This window comes from Molossus molossus, unplaced genomic scaffold, assembly GCF_014108415.1.
Source record: "Molossus molossus isolate mMolMol1 unplaced genomic scaffold, mMolMol1.p scaffold_m16_p_14, whole genome shotgun sequence".
In the NCBI taxonomy this organism is placed as follows: Eukaryota; Metazoa; Chordata; class Mammalia; order Chiroptera; family Molossidae; genus Molossus; species Molossus molossus.
In genome coordinates this window covers 45,706,030-45,728,946 of record NW_023425349.1, presented here as the reverse complement: position 1 = coordinate 45,728,946, position 22,917 = coordinate 45,706,030, and the positions used below count along the sequence as shown (strand labels likewise).

Below are 22,917 nucleotides of genomic sequence, written 5' to 3'. Positions count from 1 at the left end.
TCTATTTTTCACATACTCTATGCCTATCTTGTGTGCAGCTGAGTCACACAGGCCTTCCTGGTGCCCCAGCACCTTGCAGTTCCTGAGGGTAACTGAATTGCACAGTCCCTTTGGGGACCTGGCTCTTTGCCTATGTGTGGGCATAGAGCCAGGGTTGTGCAGGTCTCTCTGGTGTTTCAGCACCCCACAGGCCCCATAGGTAACTAGATCACTCAGTCCCTGCTGGGTCGCACAGGCCTCTCTGGTGCTGCAGCACCCCACAGGTCCTGGGGGTAACTAGATCTGCACAGTCTCTGCTGGGTCACACAAGCCTCTCTGGTGGTTCAGCACCCTGCAGGTCCCATGGGTTACTGTATAGCATAGTCCCTGCTGGGTCTCTCAGGCCTCTCCGGTGCCCCCGTACCCTGCAGTTCCCGAGGGTAGTACAAACATTTTAATGATTTTAATTCTTCCAATCCATGAACAAGGTATGTGCTTCCACTCTTTTATATCTTCCTCTATTTCTTTTTTCAACATCCTGTAGTTTTCTGGAAATAGATCCTTTACTTCTTTGGTTAAGCTTATTCCTAGGTATCTTAATTATTTGCCACATAGATAAATGGGATTTTTTTTTTAGTTTCTCTTTCTGTGAGGTCATTATTGGTATATAAGAATGCCGTCGATGTCTTGATATTAATTTTGTACCCTGCTACTTTGCCACATTTGTTTATTAAATCTAGTAGATTTTTGATGGAGTCCTTAGGATTTTCTATGTATAATATCATGTTATCTGCAAATAAGGACAGTTTCACTTCCTCCTTTCCAATTTGGATCCCCTTTATTTTTTCTTCATATCTAGTTGCTATGGCTAAGACTTTCCGTACTATGTTAAATAAGAGTGGCAAAAGTGGGCATCCTTGTCTTGCTCCTGTTCTTAAGGGAAATGCTTTTAGTTTTTGCCTATTGAGTATGATGTTGGCTGTAGGTTTTTCATACATGGCCTTTATTAGGTCAAGATTTGATCCCTCTATTCCTACACTTTCTTTATTCTTTAAGAAATAAAATCTACCAGCTTAACTTCAATACAAATTGTCTGGCATATAGTCCCACTCTGTTCTATTTATACCCAATCAAGGTGATCTAATCAATTAAATGAATGAGGGAGATAAAAAGGTGGGTGACACAGAGATCCTTAACGTTAGTTTTAGGTTTCATAAGTGCTCTATTGCTTGCTTAGAAATAAGCTACACACCAACATATTTTCATAGCAACTGATGTGTCTCCACTCAGTGAAAATGACTTGTTTCTCACTCTTCTCATTGTATAGGTGAAGTCCTAGACCCAGACTATGAAGCATGTGTGCCTTGCGAAGAAGGATGTTTGGGATGCAGAGTGGGTATGTCATCTTCTTTTATCAGTTAAAGAGTTGAAAGAGTTGTGCCTTTTTCCACACACCCTGTCATTCCTTTAGCAGGGACTCTTGCCATGGTTGTCATTATCAGTGTCACCATCAATATCCATTAAGTGGGCTCACTCCCATGGAAACCGGGTGGCAGTGATAGATGCTCCCTTCTGAGGCAATGCATAGGTCACTTGTCTTCGTGCAACTCAGGTCCAGGAAGGGACAGGCATCTTTTCCTCTGGTTGTTAGCTAGTTGGCAGGGGGTACCTACAGCAACCATGTTTCTAGGTGCCTGGGACCCAACCTCTTCTTAGCTTCTCGAGATCACAAATTTGAAAATGAACAATGGTGGGAAAGAATTAAAATCAAGCAAAGTGATATGCCTAATCACTCACTTTGTAAAAATGACTTCGGGCCTAAGACAATCCTTTGAGAAAAAGCAATGTGGTGACAGCGAGTTGAAATGCCATCATACAATTAAAAGCACTGGTCAGCCTTCCATGTACTCCTCTAATTCACATCACTGGCTCCTCTTTTCTCCCCATGCACGCCTGGTTCTCTGTGGAGAGGGAGGGACAGTCTGCATCACGGAGCACCATTGGATTGGATGCAAAATGAAAAGTAGGCCAAATTCCAGGAACGTATTTTGATGTAACTTTAAACAAGATATTGAAATTAATTAGCATGTGGGTCTGTGGATCTTTGGAAAAAAAACCAACCAAGATTAAAGATTGATGGAATAATTTCTCTTCATGGAGTTCCTGTAAAGCCCTGTGATTGGTTAACTCATGCTTCTAAAGCTTTAATGTGCATAAAAATACCCATGGGGAATTTGTTAAAATGCAAATTCTGACTCATATGTCTAGATAGGGCCTGAGAGTTTGCATTTCTAATAACTGCCCGATGCTTCCTGAAGTTGCAAGGGGTTAGACTGTGCCAGGATTAAGCAGGCTTTTTATTGACTTTCTCTAATGGGTTTCCTTAATTCTTAAATATTACACATGAATTATAATTTACCTTATGGCTGTCACCAATTCTCTCTGCCTTAAATGGAAATTGTGTATTTTCTGTACTATCTTTAACTATAAAATAGAGGTTTTAGGAACTTGAATATCAGCCTCCCATTATCTTCCACTATGAAATGAAGCATGTGTTACTAGAAAATAAAATATAATAATGGAGTTGCACTTAAGAAGGGGGTAACATCTAGACTCAGAGAGTGAGGGTAAAATGCTAATTTTCTGGGAAGCAAAATTAGACCTAAACACAAGAAATAAAGGTACTAAAATTAAATAGACACACAAATTTGCCTAGCTGATGTGGCTCAGTGGATTGAGCATCATCCCATGGACTAAGAGGGCCTGGTTCGATTCCTGGTCAGGGCACATGCCTGGGTTTCCGGCTCAATCCCCAGTGGGAGGCATGCAGGATGCAGCCAATTGATGTTTCTCTCTTACATCGATGTTTCTCTCTCTCTCCCTTCCTCTCTCTAAAAACAATCAATAAAAACATATATTTTTTAAAAAGATAAGCAAATTCTAGTGTCTCTTGTGAAGTGATAAGAGATAACTGTTCCTGCAGGGAGCAAGGATAAATATTTTTACTATATTGATTTCCCTTTCTGCCCATTTCAGACCATATTTGCCCATAGGGTTTCACATTCCAGCTAATTTTTGTGGCCTCCTTTTGCACCTTCGCTGTTGTGTGTTATGTGTCCTTGCTAGAACCTTTATGCACCATGGAGGGGTGTGTGTGTGTGTGTGTGTGTGTGTGTATGTGTGTGTAAGTATGGTCACACATGCACGTGCACCAGCATGCTGCACGTCTTCCTGCCTGTCAAATTTTAAACCTGTGATTTTTGTGATTTTGACTCTCCAGTTTAAAAGATGTATGAATGTGTGTGGACCCGTTCAGGATCAGTGGGAATCCTGGCACGGAGGTGGGAGAGGGACAACCATGTTCAATGGGGATCTGCTCCGTGTCCACCCTTCCCTTAGCTGATGCGGGTGAAGATGAAACCGAAGAGTAGACACTGGAAAATGAATTTCATAACACACACCTGCTCTCTGGGGATACAAAATCCAAAATAATCAAGTTGCAAAAATTAGAAAGTTCAATTGACTTCACAAAGTGCTTTCAAAATATTTAGTTCATTCATGCCTTTACAAGATTTTAATTGTCTACTGCGTGCCCACCCTGGGGAGTCCAGGCTAATATGGCTATGATCCTGCTGGAAGGCCTACAAGTGACACCTGGAGCCACTTCCTTCGCAAGGCCACCTGCCAGCATAGAAAGAGGTACAAAGTGCAGTGGGATTGCAGGAGCCGTGACTAGAACATTTTGAATGGTGCTAAAATCAAATGTGTTTGTGGGCCTTTCATCAAGCTGAAAACAAATAGCACTTTGTATAACACCACTTTGTCCCAAGAGGCTGTGACAACGAATTCTTTGTCTTTCTAATCAGCATCTTGAATGAAAATTTTAACTAAGGTAAATCTAAGTTTCTAAATTATATTTGTTAATTAATTGAGAGGATAAGTAAATGGAATCATTTTTACTTAATGTTTTAAGGCATCCTTTGTTGTTTTTGTTTGTTTGTTTTTAATTTTTTTTTATTATTTTATTTTTGTTACAGATGTTTCTCCTTTTTTTCCTCATTGACACCCTCCTCCCTATTCCCCCACCCCGTCCCTGGCTTTGTTGTCCATGTCCATTGGTTATGCGTATGTGCATATAAGTTCTGTGGTTCATCTCTTCCCTTCCCCCATCACCCCCTCTTCTGAGGGTTGTTAGTCTGTACCCTACTTCCTACCCTATTCCTCAGACTGTTATGTTCATTATATTCCACAAATAAGTGAGATCATGTGGTATTTGTCTTTTTCTGCTTGGCTTGTTTAGCTTAGGATAATACTTTCCAGGTCCCTCCGTGTCATCTCAAAGGATAAGAGATTTTTCTTTCTTACAGCTGCATAGTACTCCACTTTGTTGTTTTAATTTAGGGAATGTGGTAATAAGTATGACACTTGACTATAACCTGAGATTTGGGACTCATACCTACATGACCAATGACTCAATGATGATTTAATCAAATTGTATGATCTCTTTTTACTTCATCATCTTGTCAATAAAATAGAGGTCAGTGTGCCCTTATCTTGACTCAGAAGCAGGTGGTGAAAATCCATTAGCATTTGCTCACTAAAATGCCTCTAGTCCTTAGTCTTGAGAAAAAATATACACAAATTAAAAAATTTTAAGTAATTGCAAAAAAAGAAAAAGGCAATAAAATTAAGTGCTAAATAAGGGGACAAAGATTTGTACTAACATACAGATACATATTTTTTTTACTTAATTTTTAATAAGAAATACAAAAAAGATATCAGACACTAATGAAAGTAGTTACCTACAGAGGAGGGGGTGAGGGGAGTAGGATGAGACTTCGCTAGGAATAACTTTTTACATATTTTGATTTGAAGCATGTAAGTGGTTTAGATATTCGTAACACATGATGCAGTATTTAGTGTACATGAGTTCCCACTGGCCAATCTGAACAATATGAGCATCAAAATGCTTTATGATGATAAGGAATTACAATTCATTTAAAACAATCTACGCATCATTGATATTTAAAGAGATAAAGGAAAAATAGAATAAAGGGGAAAGCTCTTCTTTACAGAAAGCTCTTCTTTTCAGCTGGTATATATGCATGGGAAGAATTAGAAAATCATCATTTTATATCCTCGAGTGTATAGACTCAAGGGAGACTCATCAGTGGATGCTAAAATCATTAAGTCGAAAATTGTCTGGGAGCAGGATAATCACACACAAAGTACCTCCACAATTCATAGTTCATTACAATGGAGAGAGTTGCTGGTTACCAAGTTAACCATTATCGTTAGTTCCATACAACCTGATATCATGCATTTCCTGATGTGATAAATTAATAAGAACACAATATCCCTAGTATCCTTGACAAAAGTGTCTAGACCAATCTTTCTTAATTGGAGGTGGGGATGGCCCCAGGGGACATTATTCACTGTTTTGAAACATTTTTTTTATTGTCAAGACTATGGGGGTTGGTACTTGTGTATAGTGCGTAGAGGTCAAGGATGCCTCTGAACATTCTGTAATTCTATTAAGAAGAACTCATTCACAGAAGAAGAAAAATACTGCGACATAAAATCCATGTTTTACTTTTCCAATGGCAGACATACAGGGTTTTTCAAATCCAATATAGTCACAGATCACTATTTATTTCACTTTACCCAGATCTCCCCCGGGACCTTTCCCACAAACTTTCAGGGGAACAAAACAGTGGCAAACAGTCTGGATACCTTCCAAACCAAAGGCATTACAGAATAAAATTTTATTAGGCTGGTGTCTCCTTTAAATTGGAAAGAAGTTGCTGACTGTAAAAGTCAAACTCAACATTCATAAAGGGCCTTCTTTCTAGTGACCTAGTGCGTCACTCAAGGTCTGGCTGAATTTGTGCAGGATCCAGGTAGTAGCTACTGTCATCTCTAGGGACAGATGGGGAAGGACAGTTCAGATGCCTCTTTTCTTTAAAAGGCCAAACGAAAGCCAGCTTCAGAGAAAGAATTCAAATCTCAATGCACTGTCCCCAGTTTGCTGAAGAAAAGAGGAGCAAGCAAGCTGTCTTTTAAAAACGTAAAATGGTGGTTTTGATTGCCATTCATTAGAGGCTCCTCTCTCCTTATTTTCTAAATTATACTGCATTTCAAAGATGGGGTTTTAGAAGAAATAAAACCTTAAAAAAAAAAAAGGAGAACCCAACACTCGAAGAATTTACAGAAGTATTGCAGTTTCATGGTCCTTTGTCCTGGCTCTCTTCGTCAATTCACTTAGCAAATACTTACTGCATGCTTTCGTCCTTTCTGCTTCCCCATCGTTTGTTCAGTTTGTTCCACCAGCAGGGGGGCTGTCCAGCCTCATCTTTACCAAGCATCATCATTCACCAGGCACTGTGCTGAACACTTAAGGTAGATGATGGGTTTTGACATGGGCAAGCCAGCGCTTTTTACTGATGGGGAAACTGAGGATGAGAGAGGCAGAGGGGGGTGACGGGGTCCTTAAAGTCAGTTTCAAAGTTCTGCATAATTTCGTTTATCTTTCCACAGAGGGAGCATTTGGCATAGAAACTCTTTTTCTTATGTCTGCACTACGATAGGCGGGGTTTGATAACAAATGACCCCCGAATGCTCAAAGACTTAAAGTGACAAAGGTTTCTCTCTCATGCATGCTACATCTCCATCGAGAACTCTGCTCCCCGTGGCCCTCGCTCCAGGGCCCAGGCTGACGAGCGCCATCGCCTTGTGGCAGAAGAAAAGTACACTGGCTCTTGAAGGGTTCCCAAAATGTGCCACTTGTAACTCCCACTGACACAGTTTTGGCCAAAGCAAGTCACATGGTCGTGCCCAAGATCACAGAGTACCGAGGCACCACTTGTCGCATGCCTGCAAAAGAGAAACCAGTAATAGTGAACACCCTAATGGCATGCTCCCCCTGGTGATGACTGGGACTGCTACCGGTATGTTCCAAGGTCTCACGCCATATGTTTGTAATGAAACAGTCCCAAGCATGTGGCCACTCTGTTTCACTGCTTTCTCTCCTCTGCCTCTCCGATCTCGCCCATTATCATACCGTGGCTGTATCTGACTTTCTCTTTCTTTCAAAAAAATTTTTCTGAGGAAGTTGCTTTTTAAAAAACTGATGGAGCCCTGGCCAGTTTGGCTCAGCGGTTAGAGCATCAGCCTGCGGTTCAGAGAGACCCGGGTTCGGTGCCCGCTAAGGGCATGTACCTCGGTTGTAGTTTGTCCCCGGCCCTGGTTGGGTTGTGTGGGTGGCAACCACTCGATGTCTCCCTTTCACGTCGATGTTTCTCTCTCTCTCTCCCTCCCATTCTATCTGAACAAAAAATAGAAAAAAAAAAAATGTCCTCAGGTGAGGATTAAAAAAAAACAAAAATTGATGGAGCCCAGCCAGTGTAGTTCAGTGATTGAGGATCAGCCCATGCACCAAGATTCCCAGATGCGCCAGTTCGATTCCCAGTCAGGGCACTTGCCCAGGTTGTGGGCCCAATCCCCAGTGGGGGCAAGCAAGAGGTAACTAATCAATGTTCTCTTTCATCGATGTTTCTTTTATTATTATTATTATTATTATTAATTTATTTTTGTTACAGATGTTTTTACTTTTTCCCCCATTGACACCCTCCTCCAGACCCCGCCACCCTCCTCATAGAATTGCTGTCTAGGTCCATTGGTTACGCATATATGCATATTAGTTCTTTGGTTTATCTCATCCCCCCCCACCCCCACCCCGAGGTTTGTCAGTCTGAACCCTACTTCCATGTCTCTGGGTCTATTTTGTTCATCTGCTTATTTTGTTCATTATATTCCACAAATAAGTGAGATCGTCTGATATTTGTCTTGCTCTGATTGGCTTATTTCGCTTAGCATAATACTCTCCAGGTCCCACCATATCATCTCAAAGGATAAGAGATCTTTCTTTCTTACAGCTGCATAGTACTCCATTGTGTATATGTACCACAGCTTTTTTATCCACTCGTCTACTGATGGACACTTGGACTCCTTCCAGATCTTAGCTATTGTAAATGGTGCTGCTATCACTAGTACACTGCTGATGGGAATGCAGAACGGTGCAGCCCTATGGTGTTTCCTCAAAAAATTAAAAACTGAACTGCCATTTGACCCAGTGATCCCACTTCTAGGAATATATCCTAAGATGCCTGAAACACCAATCAGAAAGAATATATGTACCTCTCATCAATGTTTCCGTCTGTCTCTCCCTCTCCCTTTCTCTCACTCCCTCTCCCTTTCTCTCTCTCTAAAATCAATAAAGAAAAATAATTTTTTAAGTAAAATAAAATAAAAACTGATGGAGTTTCCCAATGTATTCTGCTGCCTCACTTCTCTGACCCCTTGGCAACTAAAGAGTCAAAAACAGGACCACCGATAAATGACAAGTAGTCAACAGGTGAACTGTCAGTGAAAGGACCCCGACCTTTCTTTACCCCACTCTTTCAAATCGCTGTTGTGAGAATAACAACATGCTGGTACTTTTGCCTTTTTCTACGGCTCAAGGAAAGCATCCATATGAGCCCAGTTTGGGGAATTTGGGCAACTTTCTCTAATTTTTAAAATTTGGTTCAAGAAGCATTTACTGAGCATCTACATCTAAGTAAGCATAAGTAAATACAGGAAAATAAAGCATGTTTTCTGCTTTCATAGGGCAAACACCTCAATGGGAAAGACCGGTTGTTCTCAGCCTTGGTGCATGTTGGAATCGCGTAAAACGCAGTCCTGGGATCCACTCCCAAAGTTTCTGATTTAATTGGTCTGGGGTGAGGCTCAGGCATCTGTGATTTTTTTTTTTTTTAAACTGCCAACTAATTATAATGTGCAATCAAAGTTAATTAAGATGGGTATATAAATCACTGATTGAGATAGGTATATCAAACTGATCATTTCAATATCATGTTTAAAATACTTTGTTGAGGATGGAAGCTGAAGCAGAGGCAGATGCATTATATTATAATAATTACAGCTTAACAGTCCGTTCTGTGCTAGGTGCTCAGCTATGATCTCTAATTCTCATATAATCTTCTCTGTTCAGAATGCTTATCCCCACTTTATAGATGAAAAAACCAAGGAACGAGAAGCTTATGTAATTTGCTCAAAGTCACATAGCTAACAAGTTTTAGAGCCAAATCCAAGCTCAAACTGTCTGGCTCCAAATGCACAGAAACTCCAAATATTTACTCTTTTTCCAGAGGAGCTTGCACCCAGACATCATTTTCGAGAAAAGGTCAATGTGCCATATTTGTTTCAGTCTTGGTCATACTCTTAAATGCTCCTTAGCTATGTCTCCTGAAGTTTCCCTCTGCTCCTTCTCCCGCATTCAAGTTCTCATTCCTCCAGTTATGGGGGAGAAGAAACTGGGGGCGAGGTATCCTTCGTTCAATGCTAGAGCAATGAGCTCATCATCTTGGCTCTCTGTGTTTTTACACCATTTTCCCCCGGAGCCGGGTATCATCAAAGTTCCTCCTTCTGGTTGTGTAACTGACCTGTGAAGCCCAGTTGCAAGCCAAGGCTGTCTGCATCATGTACACGGGCAGAAAGAGAACTGAGCCAGTTACTTTCAAAACAAACCTAGTTAAACAAACGCGCACAGTGTGGTTGAGGACAGCGTCCAGGTGGAGGGGTGCAGAGACCGGCTGCCATTCCTGAGAGCAGAGTGGGGTCTGCGACAGGACACGTCCAGAGACCGGGGGCAGGGAGTGCCAGGGTCAGCTGGGCTGGGGGATGCATTTCACCTTTACAGAACTATCTAGAAAACACTTCGTTTGCATGTTTAAGAATAACAAGCTGAAAAGTGTTGCCTGATTACTTTGTTAGTGAAATCTGTTGGATTTTTCTGAAACCCCTCAGTAACCAAGACCTCAGCTTATGTCTGTCTATCAGGCTTAAAACAAAAATAAAAGTGAGACCGGCAGTAGGGACGAGACCTAAGGCCGGTTAGGTCTTACTGGATTGTGTGGCATTGTGGAAAACGGAGTTGAAATCTTTGTGTCGATCTCCATCCTTCCTCGACCACAGTGGATGTCTTTAGGCAAATCCCAGACATTTTTCATTTCTTAATTCCATCCTGTTTTATAAAGGAAACTATCCGCAAGTTGCCTTCCCTTACTATGGCCCTAGAGATTATAACGAAGACTAGAAAGATGATCCTCTCTTGGACTCTCCAAGAGAGAAGATCCAAGAGGCTCTATTACAATATCAAAACAAAATGTAATTTGCTTTCTCTCCATTTCTACCCTTTTCTTTCCTATCACAACTGCCCCCATCCAGAGGCCTGCTGGTGTCTCCGAGACCACTCGTCTCATGGGCTGCCTCTGTGTCACAAGCACTCAGCACGGTGCCTGTCACCAGGGAGGCGCTAAGTCAACATTCATGATTTTGTGCCCGTTGTTAGCTGTCCTCGTCCCACCTCCAACACGCCTCTCTCTCCCTAGGCCACTGCCACGCAGCCATCCACAGTCCTTCGCCAGACCTTAGGAAGGGCTTCCAGCTCTACTGTTTGGGGAGAAAACAACTGATTTAAGTCACAGAGCAGACACCAGAATCGGGGGAAGGGGAGTGTGGGCGCGGTGGGAGCATCTGCATGTGGATACCCAGCTGCTCAACAGGCAGGTCTCCAGCTAAGCCTGGAGCCAACATGCATGTCAGTAAACTGCCTCTGCACCTCTACAGCCTGGAATTCCAGCTTTCTAACCGTCAGCAGGAGGGTAATTTGGTAGGAGTCCAGACTCATCCTTTCCATGAAGTCTCCCTGCAACTCCCACCAGAGAAACCTTGGCTGCAGCCCTACCAACAGCCTTCGGTTCAGCTGCCAGCCCAGGGCATGAGAAGTAGAATGAGGACCAACCAGCACAGAAAACTGTAGAAGGCAAAGGCTCAGGGACAGGGTCTGGGCACGGCCATGCCTCATTTACCACCCCTTGATTGCACCCAACGTCGAAGCACTGGAAGGCTAGGAGTATCCATGCTGACATTTCCGAACATTAGTCATGTTCTCACTGGTGATATTACCGGCTGTGCCTATGGCCATCTGTAACAGCCAACTTTTTTTTCATATCTTTTCCATAAAAACAGTCTGTTCTGACTACCTATAAATTATCCAGCACTAGTTGAGACAACTGAACATTTTGCATAAACCAGGCAGAAAAACCAGGGATGTCTACCACCAGCACCTTGTTCCACGGCATCTAAGAACGGGGGGAGAAGACCATGAGGAGAGACGCATTTCTACCTGAGCAGCCCCATTCAATCAGATCAAAAGGATAAACGTGGCATTACCTTCATAGGAGAAACATGTATAATCTGGAGGTACAAAAGGAGGAATATTAAGAATACAAAAGTTTTCAAATCTCTCCAACCTCTAACTTGGACCAGAAAGAGCTGACAGCTTGATGTATGGTCATGATAGAACTTTATGCCCTGAAATAATTGCTAGAAACCTGGATGTTCCACTAGAAAAATAAATCAACCTAAAAATGCAATTTCTGTATTACCATGTCCCCCAAATTTCAGTGACAACGTTGAGCCTTTGGGTGAAGTCTAGAGGTGAGCCATGAAAGAGAAAGGAAGTCATTTTGAAGGGGTGCTTATTGGAAAGCCCAATACAACCATGCTAACTCCCCAACCCAATTGTAAACCTCCAGATTTACTATGTTCAGCAGAGGTGCAGCCTGTACATTTGAAATAGTATCCAAATGACCTGGCTTCAACTTAGAAATCTTCTATGAATTGAAACAAGTGAATTAGGGAGGCCTCTTGCTTTTAGCACTGAAGGGTCTGTGGGAGGTAAGTCAAGAACCATTTATAGTAGTGATAAAATACTATATTTAAGGCTGTAAAAATTTGGCATACAAGGTCTCAGTTCAGAAGTAAATTCGTTTTATGTGCTCGGCAAAGTAGCCACTGAAAAGTTTCACAAATGGGAAGTTTGACCTACTGAGATTTCAGACATAAAACCTGTCAATTATTTTTTGGGACTAGGTTTAGTAATTACACCCTTAAATATTAAAATGCAAATCAGAACCATGAAGTCAGTAACAGCTTAACTTTACCATGGCTAATGACATTTACCCAAAAGCCATTGTCCAACTGTCACATTGTGTGCCCAAATGTGCATTAATGGGATGGGCCACTTGGGAACTTAGCAAGTGACTGGGGGAAAGCTTCAGAACCCTGTCTGATGAACAGACACTGCATCTGATGGGGCATTATGCTTCTGCTCTGACAACAAGCCAGGATTACTTTACTTGAGAATTCTGGCTCAAGCTAGAACGAGTAGATAATGCTTGACAACCTACAGACTGTGCGTTAATCAAAAGAGCCTTTTTAATTTTAGTCTCCTCCACATCTCTGACCTCATCATCTAACTCTCTCCCCTCATCCTCACCCCCTAGTTACACTTGAGGATCCTGGGCTTGATTACTTCCAGCCCATTCTTGCCCCCAGGCCATGCACTAGCTGTTGTCTCCCTGACCTGGACTGCTCTTCCCAAGATATTAACCTTACTGGCTCCTTCCTGTCATCACATCTCAGTTTAAATGTCATCTTCTAAGGAGCTTCCCCTCAGGACCCAATCTAAAGACGCCAGCCTATCTCTCTCTCTCTCTCTCTCTCTCCCCCTCCTCCTTCTCCTCCTCCTCCTCCTCCCCCCTCCAAACCCTCACATACATACATCAATCATCTTATGTTAATTCTGGCAGATCACATACAGTTATCTGATATTTTAATTTTTAATTTATTTTTAAAACATGTTTGGTACATTTCTTCCTTCGCTGAAATGTAAATTCCAGGCAGGCGGGGACTTTGCTGTCTGTATTGTTGTATTCTCAGCACTTAGAGTTCCACTGACCACATGCAGATGCTCAATACATAATTTTTTTACGAATAAATGGGCAGAGTCCTAACAGGTGAATCTGTGGTGCATGATTTCCAGGAGCCCTTATGGGGGGTGAAAGAGCCTGACTCCAGTCCCAGATCTCATTTCAGGCAAGTCATTTCAAACTTCTCTGGACCTCACATCTTCAGCTGAACTGGGGGCTGGGTGGATCAGTGGTCTGCCCCTGTTCTGTGGCATCCCTCCCTCCCCCACCATCCACTTCTCCCAATTTAGCCAAGGCAACTTTGTTCTCATCTTTTCTATGTATTATATTTTTTGTAAGTTTCCATTTGGCAAAGGATTTTGGTGCTAAAATAAAAAGTTTAATCTTCCAGATTAGATAAACCCCTCTGCCTAAAGTTAATCCTTCCCAGCCTCTTACCAGTTGTGCGATTCTGAGAAATTCATTTAATTTCTCTAAACTTTGGCAGCATCATAGATACTAGGGATAATTTCAGGACCTTCCTCCCAGCGTCGTTGTATTAAGGAGATAACCCACCTACGGTTTACAGAAGAAGGGCTCCTCCAGTCACGTCCACACTCTAACCCGGGACCTGTGAAAATAATGCCGTACTCAGCACAAGGGACTTGGAAGGTGTGCTTAAGGTTAAAGGTTTGAAGGTGGGGATGTTATTCTAGATTATCCAGGTGGGCCGAATCTAAGCATGAGTCTGAAAAGTGGAGAGAGACCCTTCCCAGCGGCAGAGAGAGGAGAGAGGAGAGAGTCCTCATTGCTCATTTTGAAGCCAGCTGGAGGGACCCCCGCCCAAGGTGAGGAATGTGGGTGGCCTCTAAAAGTTGGATACATCCCTCAGCCGAGGGCCCGCAAGGGAATGGATCTCAGTTTTACAACTGCAAGAAAGTGAATTCTGCCAACAAACCACCCGAATGAGCAGACAACCAGTCCCTGGAGCTCCAGAAAGGACTCCGACGTTAGCCCAGCGAGGTCCATACCAGCTTCTGACCCAGAGAACTGTAAAGTAGCAAGTCGGTAATACTGTCAGCTGCTGAATGTGTGGTAATTTGTTAAGACAGCAATAGAACACTAATACATCACTTAAAGTACAGAATGAAGTGTGTGGAAGATAGCAAGGACGCAGATGTTAACATTTCTTATAAATATTAATGGCATAAGTATTAATATTGTTTTATTGTCTCAAATGTCATTTCCTGCCCTGATGCGAGCTGAAAGCCCTCGTCCCCTCCTGGAATGGCTTCCTTTCAGTTGTCTTAAAGGAACTGCTCACCAGCTTCAGGGGCTGAGTGTCCTACTGGATCACAGTGTAAGGACATTTCGTGAGATGCAAAACCAAGAGTGCAAATGAACATCATTAACATCACTGAGGAGGGACCGATGGAATCCGACATGAGATCTTGAAAAGGACACCACATGACCTACGCAGTAGCTTGGCTGGGAATAATTAACCTGGATCTAAACAAGGGGAAATATCAGACAAATGCCAACTGAGAAACACGCTATAAGAAAGGAACCGCTGCCTTTAAAAAATGTCAGTGTCACAGAAGACAAAGCGCTAAGGAGTTCCACGTTAGAGGAGACTAAAGAGATGAGATGACTAAATGCAGTGTGTGATCCTAGAACGGGTCCCTGTTAGACATGATGGGGTCAATTAAAAAAAAAAAAGATTGGACTATAGACAGTAGATTAGATAAGTGTATTCATTTAATTAAATTTTTTGAAGTTGATGACTATACTGTGGTTATATAAGAGAATGTACTTATTCTTGGGCAATTGACACTGAAATATTAAGGGATAAAAGGCCACAACGCATCTTACTTTCAGAGGTTCGAAAAGCACACACGCAGAGCAGGTGAGCAGTTGTCCAGCCAACAGGGTGGAGTGATAACAGGTAAATCTGAATAACGGGTAAATGGTTTTGTTCATACAGCTTTTCTAAAAGTTTGGTAATTTTCTTTTTTTTATCCTCACCCGAGGACATTTTTGCATTTATCTTCAGACAGAGCGGGAGAAAGAGAGAGAAAAATATCGATGTGAAAGAGACACATCGAGTGGTTGCCACCCACACGACCCCAACTGGGCCCAGGGACAAACTGCAACCGAGGTCCGTGCCCTTAGCGGGAACCGAACCCAGGACTCTCTGGTCCTCAGGCCGACACTCTAACCGCTGAGCCAAACTGGCCAGGGCAAGTTTGGTAATTTTCAAATAAAACGTTAAAATAAAAACCAAAACCACCCAAGTTTGCAATCCTGTAAAAAGAACAAATTGTTAACACTTGGTGTCCATTCAAGCCACATGCTTTTTCTTCTGATTTGTATTCCATCTCTTACCATGTCTGCCCATGTTTTCAGATTTTTAGAATGTATGGATTTTGAAATTAGCATAAAGACAGATAATTTTTTCACATTTCCCTTTGGGTACATTAAATATAACTCTTGTTTGCCCTGGCCAGTTTGGCTCAGCGGTTAGAGCATCAGCCTGCGGACCAAAGACTTGCAGGTTGGATTCCGGTCAAGGGCATGTACCTCAGTTGCAGTTCAATCCCTGGCCTTTTTTGGGGTCATTCAGAAGGCAACCAATCGATGTGTCGCTCTCATATTGATGTTTCTCTCTCTCTCCCTCTCACTCTATCTAAAAATCAATGGAAAAAATATCCTCAGGTGAAGATTTAAGAAAAAATGGGGGAAGGCAGAAGCGGGTGGGAGTAGAAGGAGGGGATCAACAGGGAATAAAGGGGGGGGATATCTGTAATACTTTCAACAATAAAAAATAGAGATATAGCCCTCGTCAAAGAAAGTACAATTTTCAAATAATCTATTAGACAGGGAAACACTCGCATAGTGCTTAGAAATATCCGTTTAATCAGCTAAATATAGGTATTTCCTCAAAAAGATAGCAAAGCTATTAGCCGAAATGTTAGAGGAATGAAGTCAATAGTCCACTGTAAAAAATAAGAACATGTACTTACCAATTGTAGACATAATTAACAAGAAAGGGGCTTCAGGAGGAATCATGGTGACGTGGATACATCACAGGTATCTCCAACTGTTTCTAAATGTGTGCCTATTTAATTCACACTGCAGAGTAAGCCCTTTCATCTTTTACAGCATTAGTAAGGAACATTGGTGTTTGTGGTGGTGTTTTTACGGAAACCAAGTCCTGTCCCTTTCTAGACACATAACAAAATATATGAGATTTTGAGCCTTCTGTGGTCAAGCTTGCCCAGCTTCCGTCGTGTCAAAATTTTTAGAAAATACCGAGATTCCGAAAATACATCAATGCTTTGGAAAACTGCCTCCTCACCAAGAAAGAACACTCAGGCACTCAGGCACCCACATGTGCAGCTATCATGTGATAATGTCCTCCAATAGTGTCTCAAGAACCACGAATGAAAATAACAACGGCTTTCCTAGACCGGTGGCTTCTCTCAAAGCAAAGAAAAGAAATGCTGGGCATTCTCATCCATATAATTTGCGACCGTCAGAATGTAACCCCTTTGGGCTAACGGCATAGCCCATCTGGAGCACAAAAGCTGCAAACCTAGAGAAAAGACACAGCACAGAAGAGCAGCTTCTATGCACTTTCTCCATTCAGAAGAGCTAATAAGGAAAAATGCTGAATTACTATGATTACCCATGAGTTGAAAATAGCTTATCACCTGCCAATATAAATGAAGGCCCCTGGAGGGCTATGAAATGGCAGAAAGAACAATGGCTTGGGGACAGAATCTTTGTAGTGTCTGAGAGGAATCTGCTGACTGCAAAACAGCCAGCCTTATAAAATGAACCTCTTATTCTAAGTGCACCCTGCAAACTAGTCCTGCGGTGTTCCCGTGCCAGGGAGAAGAAAAATGGAATGGCTTTCAAGGAATAATCAGTAAACATAAAACAGGAAATGAAGGGAAGACGTAGCCAGCAATTACCCACAAGAATCACACTAGACAGACCGTCAATCTTAGGTATTTCGTGGTGGGGCAGAGCTCTCCCCAAATTTGGCAGATAGCTGTCAGCCCGCTTTCTACTTTACGTGTTATTGTGTAGACTTAACCATACTGTGAAATCCCTTTCTTTTCAGGCCTGAGCCCCTGGAATGCTGCTAGGCCAGTCAGACGAAGTTCATCAGGAAGCAGAGTTGGGCTTGGGAGGGGCTGGGTGTTTGGCTGTTCCATAAAGTCTGTTCTCGGGCCTCACAAAGCTCCCGTGTTACGGCCACTGCAGACACTTCAGCAGAGCACCTCCAGCCTGGCAAGTCCCATCAGACATGTCGCCGCGGTGGGTGGTGGCCCGCTCCAACGGCAGGTGCTAAGCTTTTAATTGCATTAGGGTAACAGCTTCATTTCCCCATGAATCGTTTAGATTAAATATTATCACAACCTGAGCTCTCTTTTATGATCAACTTCTCCCTTTATTTTCTATGGCATCAAAACAATCAGGATTTGCTTATTAATTTTTGTTCTCTTTGGGAGCGGATTCAAGGAGAAAGGTCTCTCAAAAACTGAAGAGTATTGACTGTCCTGGCAGGTTTGGCTCAGCGGTTAGAGCGTCGGCCCGTAGATCAATGAGTAGCAGGTTCCATTCCAGCCAAGGGCACATACCTCAGTTGCGGTTTGTCTCTGGCCCTGGTCAGGTTGTGCAGGGGCAACCAGTTGATGTGGCCCTTTCACATCAATGTTTCTATCTGTCTCTCTCTCTCCCTCCCTCCCATTCTATCTAATGATAAGTAGAAAAATATCCTTGGGTGAGGAATAAAAAAAAAGAGAGAGAGATTATGGCTGATAATCTTATATAAAAACTAAAGAGTATTACTTTTTGTTCAGTAATTCATTGCTCACCCTCATAAAACCAACGTATATGCTTATGGGTGCATGCATACACGCATGTACACACACCTCTACATACACGCTTGGGCCCACCTGACACCATAGGCACAGCGTTGTACTAACATGGGATTGGAGGGGTAGACAGACTCGCCACTGTGTGCTGGGGACCAGGATATATGCCATTCACTAATTAGTGGGGGAACAAATAACATAAAAATGTTTCTAATCTTTCATCACCTTCTCTAGATAAATCAGTGCTGTGCTCACAGTGCTGCTTCTAACATTCTTCCCTCTGGTCCGTGATTCCCAGCCCTCACTAAGGTCAGTCTATTACAGTTGGGGAATTGAAAAGCCACCACGAGCGGGGAATGTACTCTGAGGGTCTCTCCCTCTTCTTGCCCACCACGTGGACACAAACACATGCTCAGAACCTGGTGACGTGTTTCTCTATACCTGCAAAATATCTCTCTTCTTACTTAAAATACTACAGAGTGCTTTTCAAAAAGCCCACAATGACAAGAGCTGTTGCCACATTTCCTGGTGATCACCTGTATGCATTTGTGTAGTTACAGTCATAGTTTAAAATGTATTTCCTGAGTATTTAGTGTATACTCCATTCTGCAGGAGAAATACTCTAAGACCTAGTTTTGATCTTCAAAAAACTTGAAGCACTGGGTAAGTGGTCAGTAAATCTGGACTTAAACCTCAAGCTACCACTAATTAGCTTTTAGCTTTTGGTCAAGTCCTGAAAAGCCTAGGTCTCAGTTTCTTTATCTGTAAAAACTGGGCAGGGGTGGAAATTGGATAGGAACAAGGATCGGAAATTCAAATACCTACAGGTGCCTGGCAGGTACCATGGTCAGCTGGGCCAGCTGGGGACTCAGGCCCAGAGGGGTTTCCCCACCCAGGGGAGTCATTTGCTGCTCAGCCCCTGTCAATTGTCACAGGCAGAGCCTAAGGTGAGCCAGACTTTTATGGGACATATTTTGATTTCTTTAAACATGGTATCAACTGACACTGTGCTGGCCAATGAAACATTTCTGCAAAGATTCCAACTCGCAGCTTCTGGACTACAGGTACCGCAAGGTCCTCTGACCCTATTTTGTATGACCCTTAGAGCCACCCACCATTGGCATGTGATCCAAGCATTCAGAAGAGTGTATGGACCCCACGAAAGATGGTCATCAAATCCCTCAGGCCACCCAATGACTACAAGGTGTGCTCATCGCGGGTCACTGTTTCAGCAACTGCCAGGGTTACTACTGAAGACAATGGGACCGGCATGTGAGAGGGAGAGGCTTAGAAAGAACATTAAAGACGACAAACTCCATTTTTTATTGGACGCCGCACTTTCAGCTGACAGTATACATGAGGGAGGGAACGAGGGAGAGTTTCAGTATAATCGACCACAGGGCTCTGGAGACTTAGCTGTAAGAAACAAAAGCACAGAAGGACAGAGAAAGGAGAAATCCAAACGGACCCAATACTCCACAGGAGTCAGCCATCAGAGGGCGCCGAAGAGAAAATGTGTAGTGATGAATAAGGCACCGAACAAAGCAAAACTCTCAGATCTAGGGAAACATTTTTGAAGAAACTACCTCCAAAATTTGTGAAATTTTAAAAAGGTAGAGGAATAGATAAAGGCTCCAAACCTAGGGGCAAAGATAGATTCTCTGGCTGGCGCCTCTTGATTAATGAGTAGAAAATGATTCAGTTGCTATAGTGACTTGAAGATACACACAAAAAACATCACTTCTTTTAAATATTTCTGGTGATGAATAGGCAGAGTCTTTCAAAATATCTTTTTTTTTCTTTTTTTTTTATGTAAGAGGCTCTTTTTTTAAGAGCATATAACATAGGATGGCTCTTATACCCCCACCCCCAACCCGGATACAAGGAATTGGTTACACAAGCCCTAGTTTGTTTACACAAACCAGCAATTTGGGCAAAAAGTAATAACCAGAGAATATGTCTGTTGGAGAATAAATTTTGTTTTTCAGCAGATTGTTTCTGTTTAGGCAGCAAGGGAGATAAATGTATGTTGTCTCGGTTTTCCTTTTTTCTAACAATATATTTAGGTGGAGTTTCCTTGGATGCTGAGAATGTGAAATGCACCTAAGTAGATTCAGGAAATGAGGCACTTTGCTTTCTGTAGCTTTCTCTTGTTGTCTGAATGGAAAGGTAGCAAAAAAATATTCTTCGGGTGAGACTGCGCGCCCAGTCCTTCACCCTCTCCTGCTGGGCTCCTACAGCCCTGGACTCTCATTCACCACCCAGAGGATTGTTCTGATTTTCTCCAGGCAGTTTAACTTTGGTGAAGTGTCCTGAATAGACTGCAGATTCCAAGCAAGGTCTTGAAATGAACATGGAGATGATAAAATATCCTAGGGACCCCTTACATAGGGGGAGGAGGACTCTTCATTGAATGATCTGGTTAAACTGTTGGTTCAAGACCCAAGTGAAATGTCTCAAGGCCTGTGTTCTGAACAGATGTTCCTTAGCTGACAATGTGAGAGAGGCTTTTGCTAACTGGTACAGGGGTCAATGGTCTTGAATAGCATAGTAAGACTGCATAATATTGTCTTTTAGAGCAGGTGTATGGATATTTTTAAGCAAGGGTATGTAATCTTCAATAGAGGCAGGGTGGACAAGATAGAGAACGCACTTAGAATTCATAGGAACCAGAACTTTCCACATCTGCCTTTGTTCTGTCTGACCTTGGACAAGTGATTGAAGTTCGTTGGGGCTCAGTTTACTCATCCATAAAATGAGGAGGTTAGACTGCCTTCAATTCAGCAAACAAATCAAGTACTTTCTCAATGTGGTCATCTCCCACCTGTGTCCCAGCAGCCCCTACTCCTGAGTATAGGGCCCCAGAGACAGCACGACTCGGCTACTCAAGCCAAAATTCTAGGAAATCCTTTATTTTTTTCTTTCTCTCTCTGGGCTTTGTTAGAAATACCTCTCTCCACAATTCAGAACCAAGGGAGCATTAAGATTGGGGAACGTGCGTGGATCATACAAAAATGATTACTTACAAGGCTAAAATGGAGAGTGAATTAGATCTATGAAGAGTGAGCCTCCTAACACTCCCTAACCCTGCATTAAACTTTCCATCTCACCAAGCCAGGCAGTCTCAGCTCCTTCTCTCAGACTCACCAATCACACGGGATAAAGCTTTCCTCTTTCTGCTAAAAAGAAGTAGGTGGTTTAGAAAGAAGCTCTAGCAGCTATCTTTCCTATATTTTAAAGGCAGGACACAGAGGAAAATGGTGTCATCTAAATACACCGTATCACTGTATTAGTTTCCCATAACAAAGTACCACAGAGTAGCTGAAAACAACAGAAATGCATACAGACATACCTCATTTTATTGTACTGAGCTTTATTGCACTTCACATATATTGCACGTTTTTTATAAACTAGATGTTTGCAGCAATCCTACATAAAGTAAGTTTATCAGTGCCATTTTTTTCCAACAGCATTTTCTTGCTTTGTGTCTCTGTGTCACATTTTGGTAATTTTCAAAACATTTCAAACTTTTTCATTATATTTGTTACAGTGATCTGTGATCAGATCTTTTTCATTATTATTATTATATGCAAGCCATTATTAAGTTCTTTTTTTTATTATTGTTGTTGACAGTATACCCTATGATCAGATCTTTAATGTTACTTTTGTAATTGTTTGGCGGCACCACAAATCATACCCAAAAGATGCCAAATTTAATCGATAAATGTGTGTGTTCTGATTGCTTCGCCAACCAGCAGTTCCCCCATCTCTTTCCTTCTCCTCAGGCCTCCCTGTTCCCTGAGACACAACAATATTGAAATTAGGCCAGTTAGTAATGCTACAACAGCCTCTAAGTGTTCATGTAGCATGTCTTCTCCTGGAGAAGATGCTGGGAAGATTTTTGAAATGACAACAATGGACTTAGACTATAACATAAACCTAGTTGATAAAGCAAGATGGCAGGATTTGATAGAATTTGAAAAGAAGTTCCACTGTAGGTAAAATGCTATGAAACAACACTGCATGCTACAGAGAAATGGGTTAAGAAAGGAAGAGTCAATCAATGTAGCAAGCTTCATTATTACCTTATTTTAAGAAACTGCCACCAAGCCCACTTTTAGTAACCACCACTTTGATCAGTCAGCAGCCAACAACATTGAGGCCAGACTCTTCATCAGCAAAAAGATTATATGACTCACTAAAGGCTGAGATAATGGTCATCATTTTTTAGCAAGTATTTTAAAATTAAGGTATGTACATTACTTATACAAAATGCTATTGCATGCTTAATAAACCTACAATATACTGTAAACATAACTTTTATATGCACTGGGAAACCAAACCTGTGTGACGCCCTTCATGGCGATATTCGCTTTATTACCGTGGTCTAGTGGTCTGGAACCTAACCCACAGTATCTCCGAGGTATGCCTGTATTTCTCACCGCTCTGGAGGCCAGAAATGCAAAATCAAAGAATCAGCAGAACTGTTTTCTTCTGGAGGCTCTGAGAGAGGAACGTTCTCTCCTCTTCCCAGCTTTTGGTGATTGCTAGCAATCCTTGACGTTCCTGGCTTGTGGCTGCATCGCTCTAACCCCTACTTCCACAGTCTCATGACCGTCTTCCTTCTTTGTCTGTGTGTCCGTCTCCTGATGGCCTTCTTATATGAACATAAGTCATTGGATTGGGGCCCACCCTCATCCAGTGTGACCTCCTATTAACTTCACTGTATCTGCAAAGACCCTATTTCCAAGTAAGGTCACATTCATGGGTACCAGGGTTAGGACTTAAACATGTTGTCTTGAGGGACATAACTCAGCATACAGGAATCACCAAGTTATTTCTACTTCCCAAATATTTTTCCACTCTGTCCATTTTGATATATCTCCACTACCACAGTATAGTTCAGGCAACCAACACAGTTTACCTGAATATGGCAATACTCTTCTAATTGGTCTTAATTCTCTTACTTGCTCTCTCACTCTCAAAATCCACATTTCATACTGCAATAATAGTGTTGTTTCTAAAATTAGTGACAACTGCCTACAAACCTAAAATAGCTTCCCAGGGCTCTCGATAAAGTCTGTATTCCCAAGCATGACATAAAATCTTCTTTCATGACTCGGGCACCAGTCTCTTCAATCTTCTCTCTCCTGTCCCTTTGCTTCCTTAAGCCCCAACATCTACTCTTTTCTACCCCAAACTCTCTGCAATCCACTTTCGTATTTTCTCCCTTCTTT

General features: G+C 42.2%; 1 protein-coding gene across 1 annotated transcript in view; it reads left to right on the top strand.

The window, feature by feature from the left end:
* PCSK5 (proprotein convertase subtilisin/kexin type 5) overlaps window positions 1-22,917 on the top strand; it is a 435,012-nt gene that overhangs the window by 344,262 nt on the left and 67,833 nt on the right. Inside the window, exon 24 of the mRNA XM_036260761.1 lies at window positions 1,307-1,375. Within this exon, the coding sequence (XP_036116654.1) occupies window positions 1,307-1,375 (69 nt within the window). The remainder of the gene's footprint in view (window positions 1-1,306; window positions 1,376-22,917) is intronic.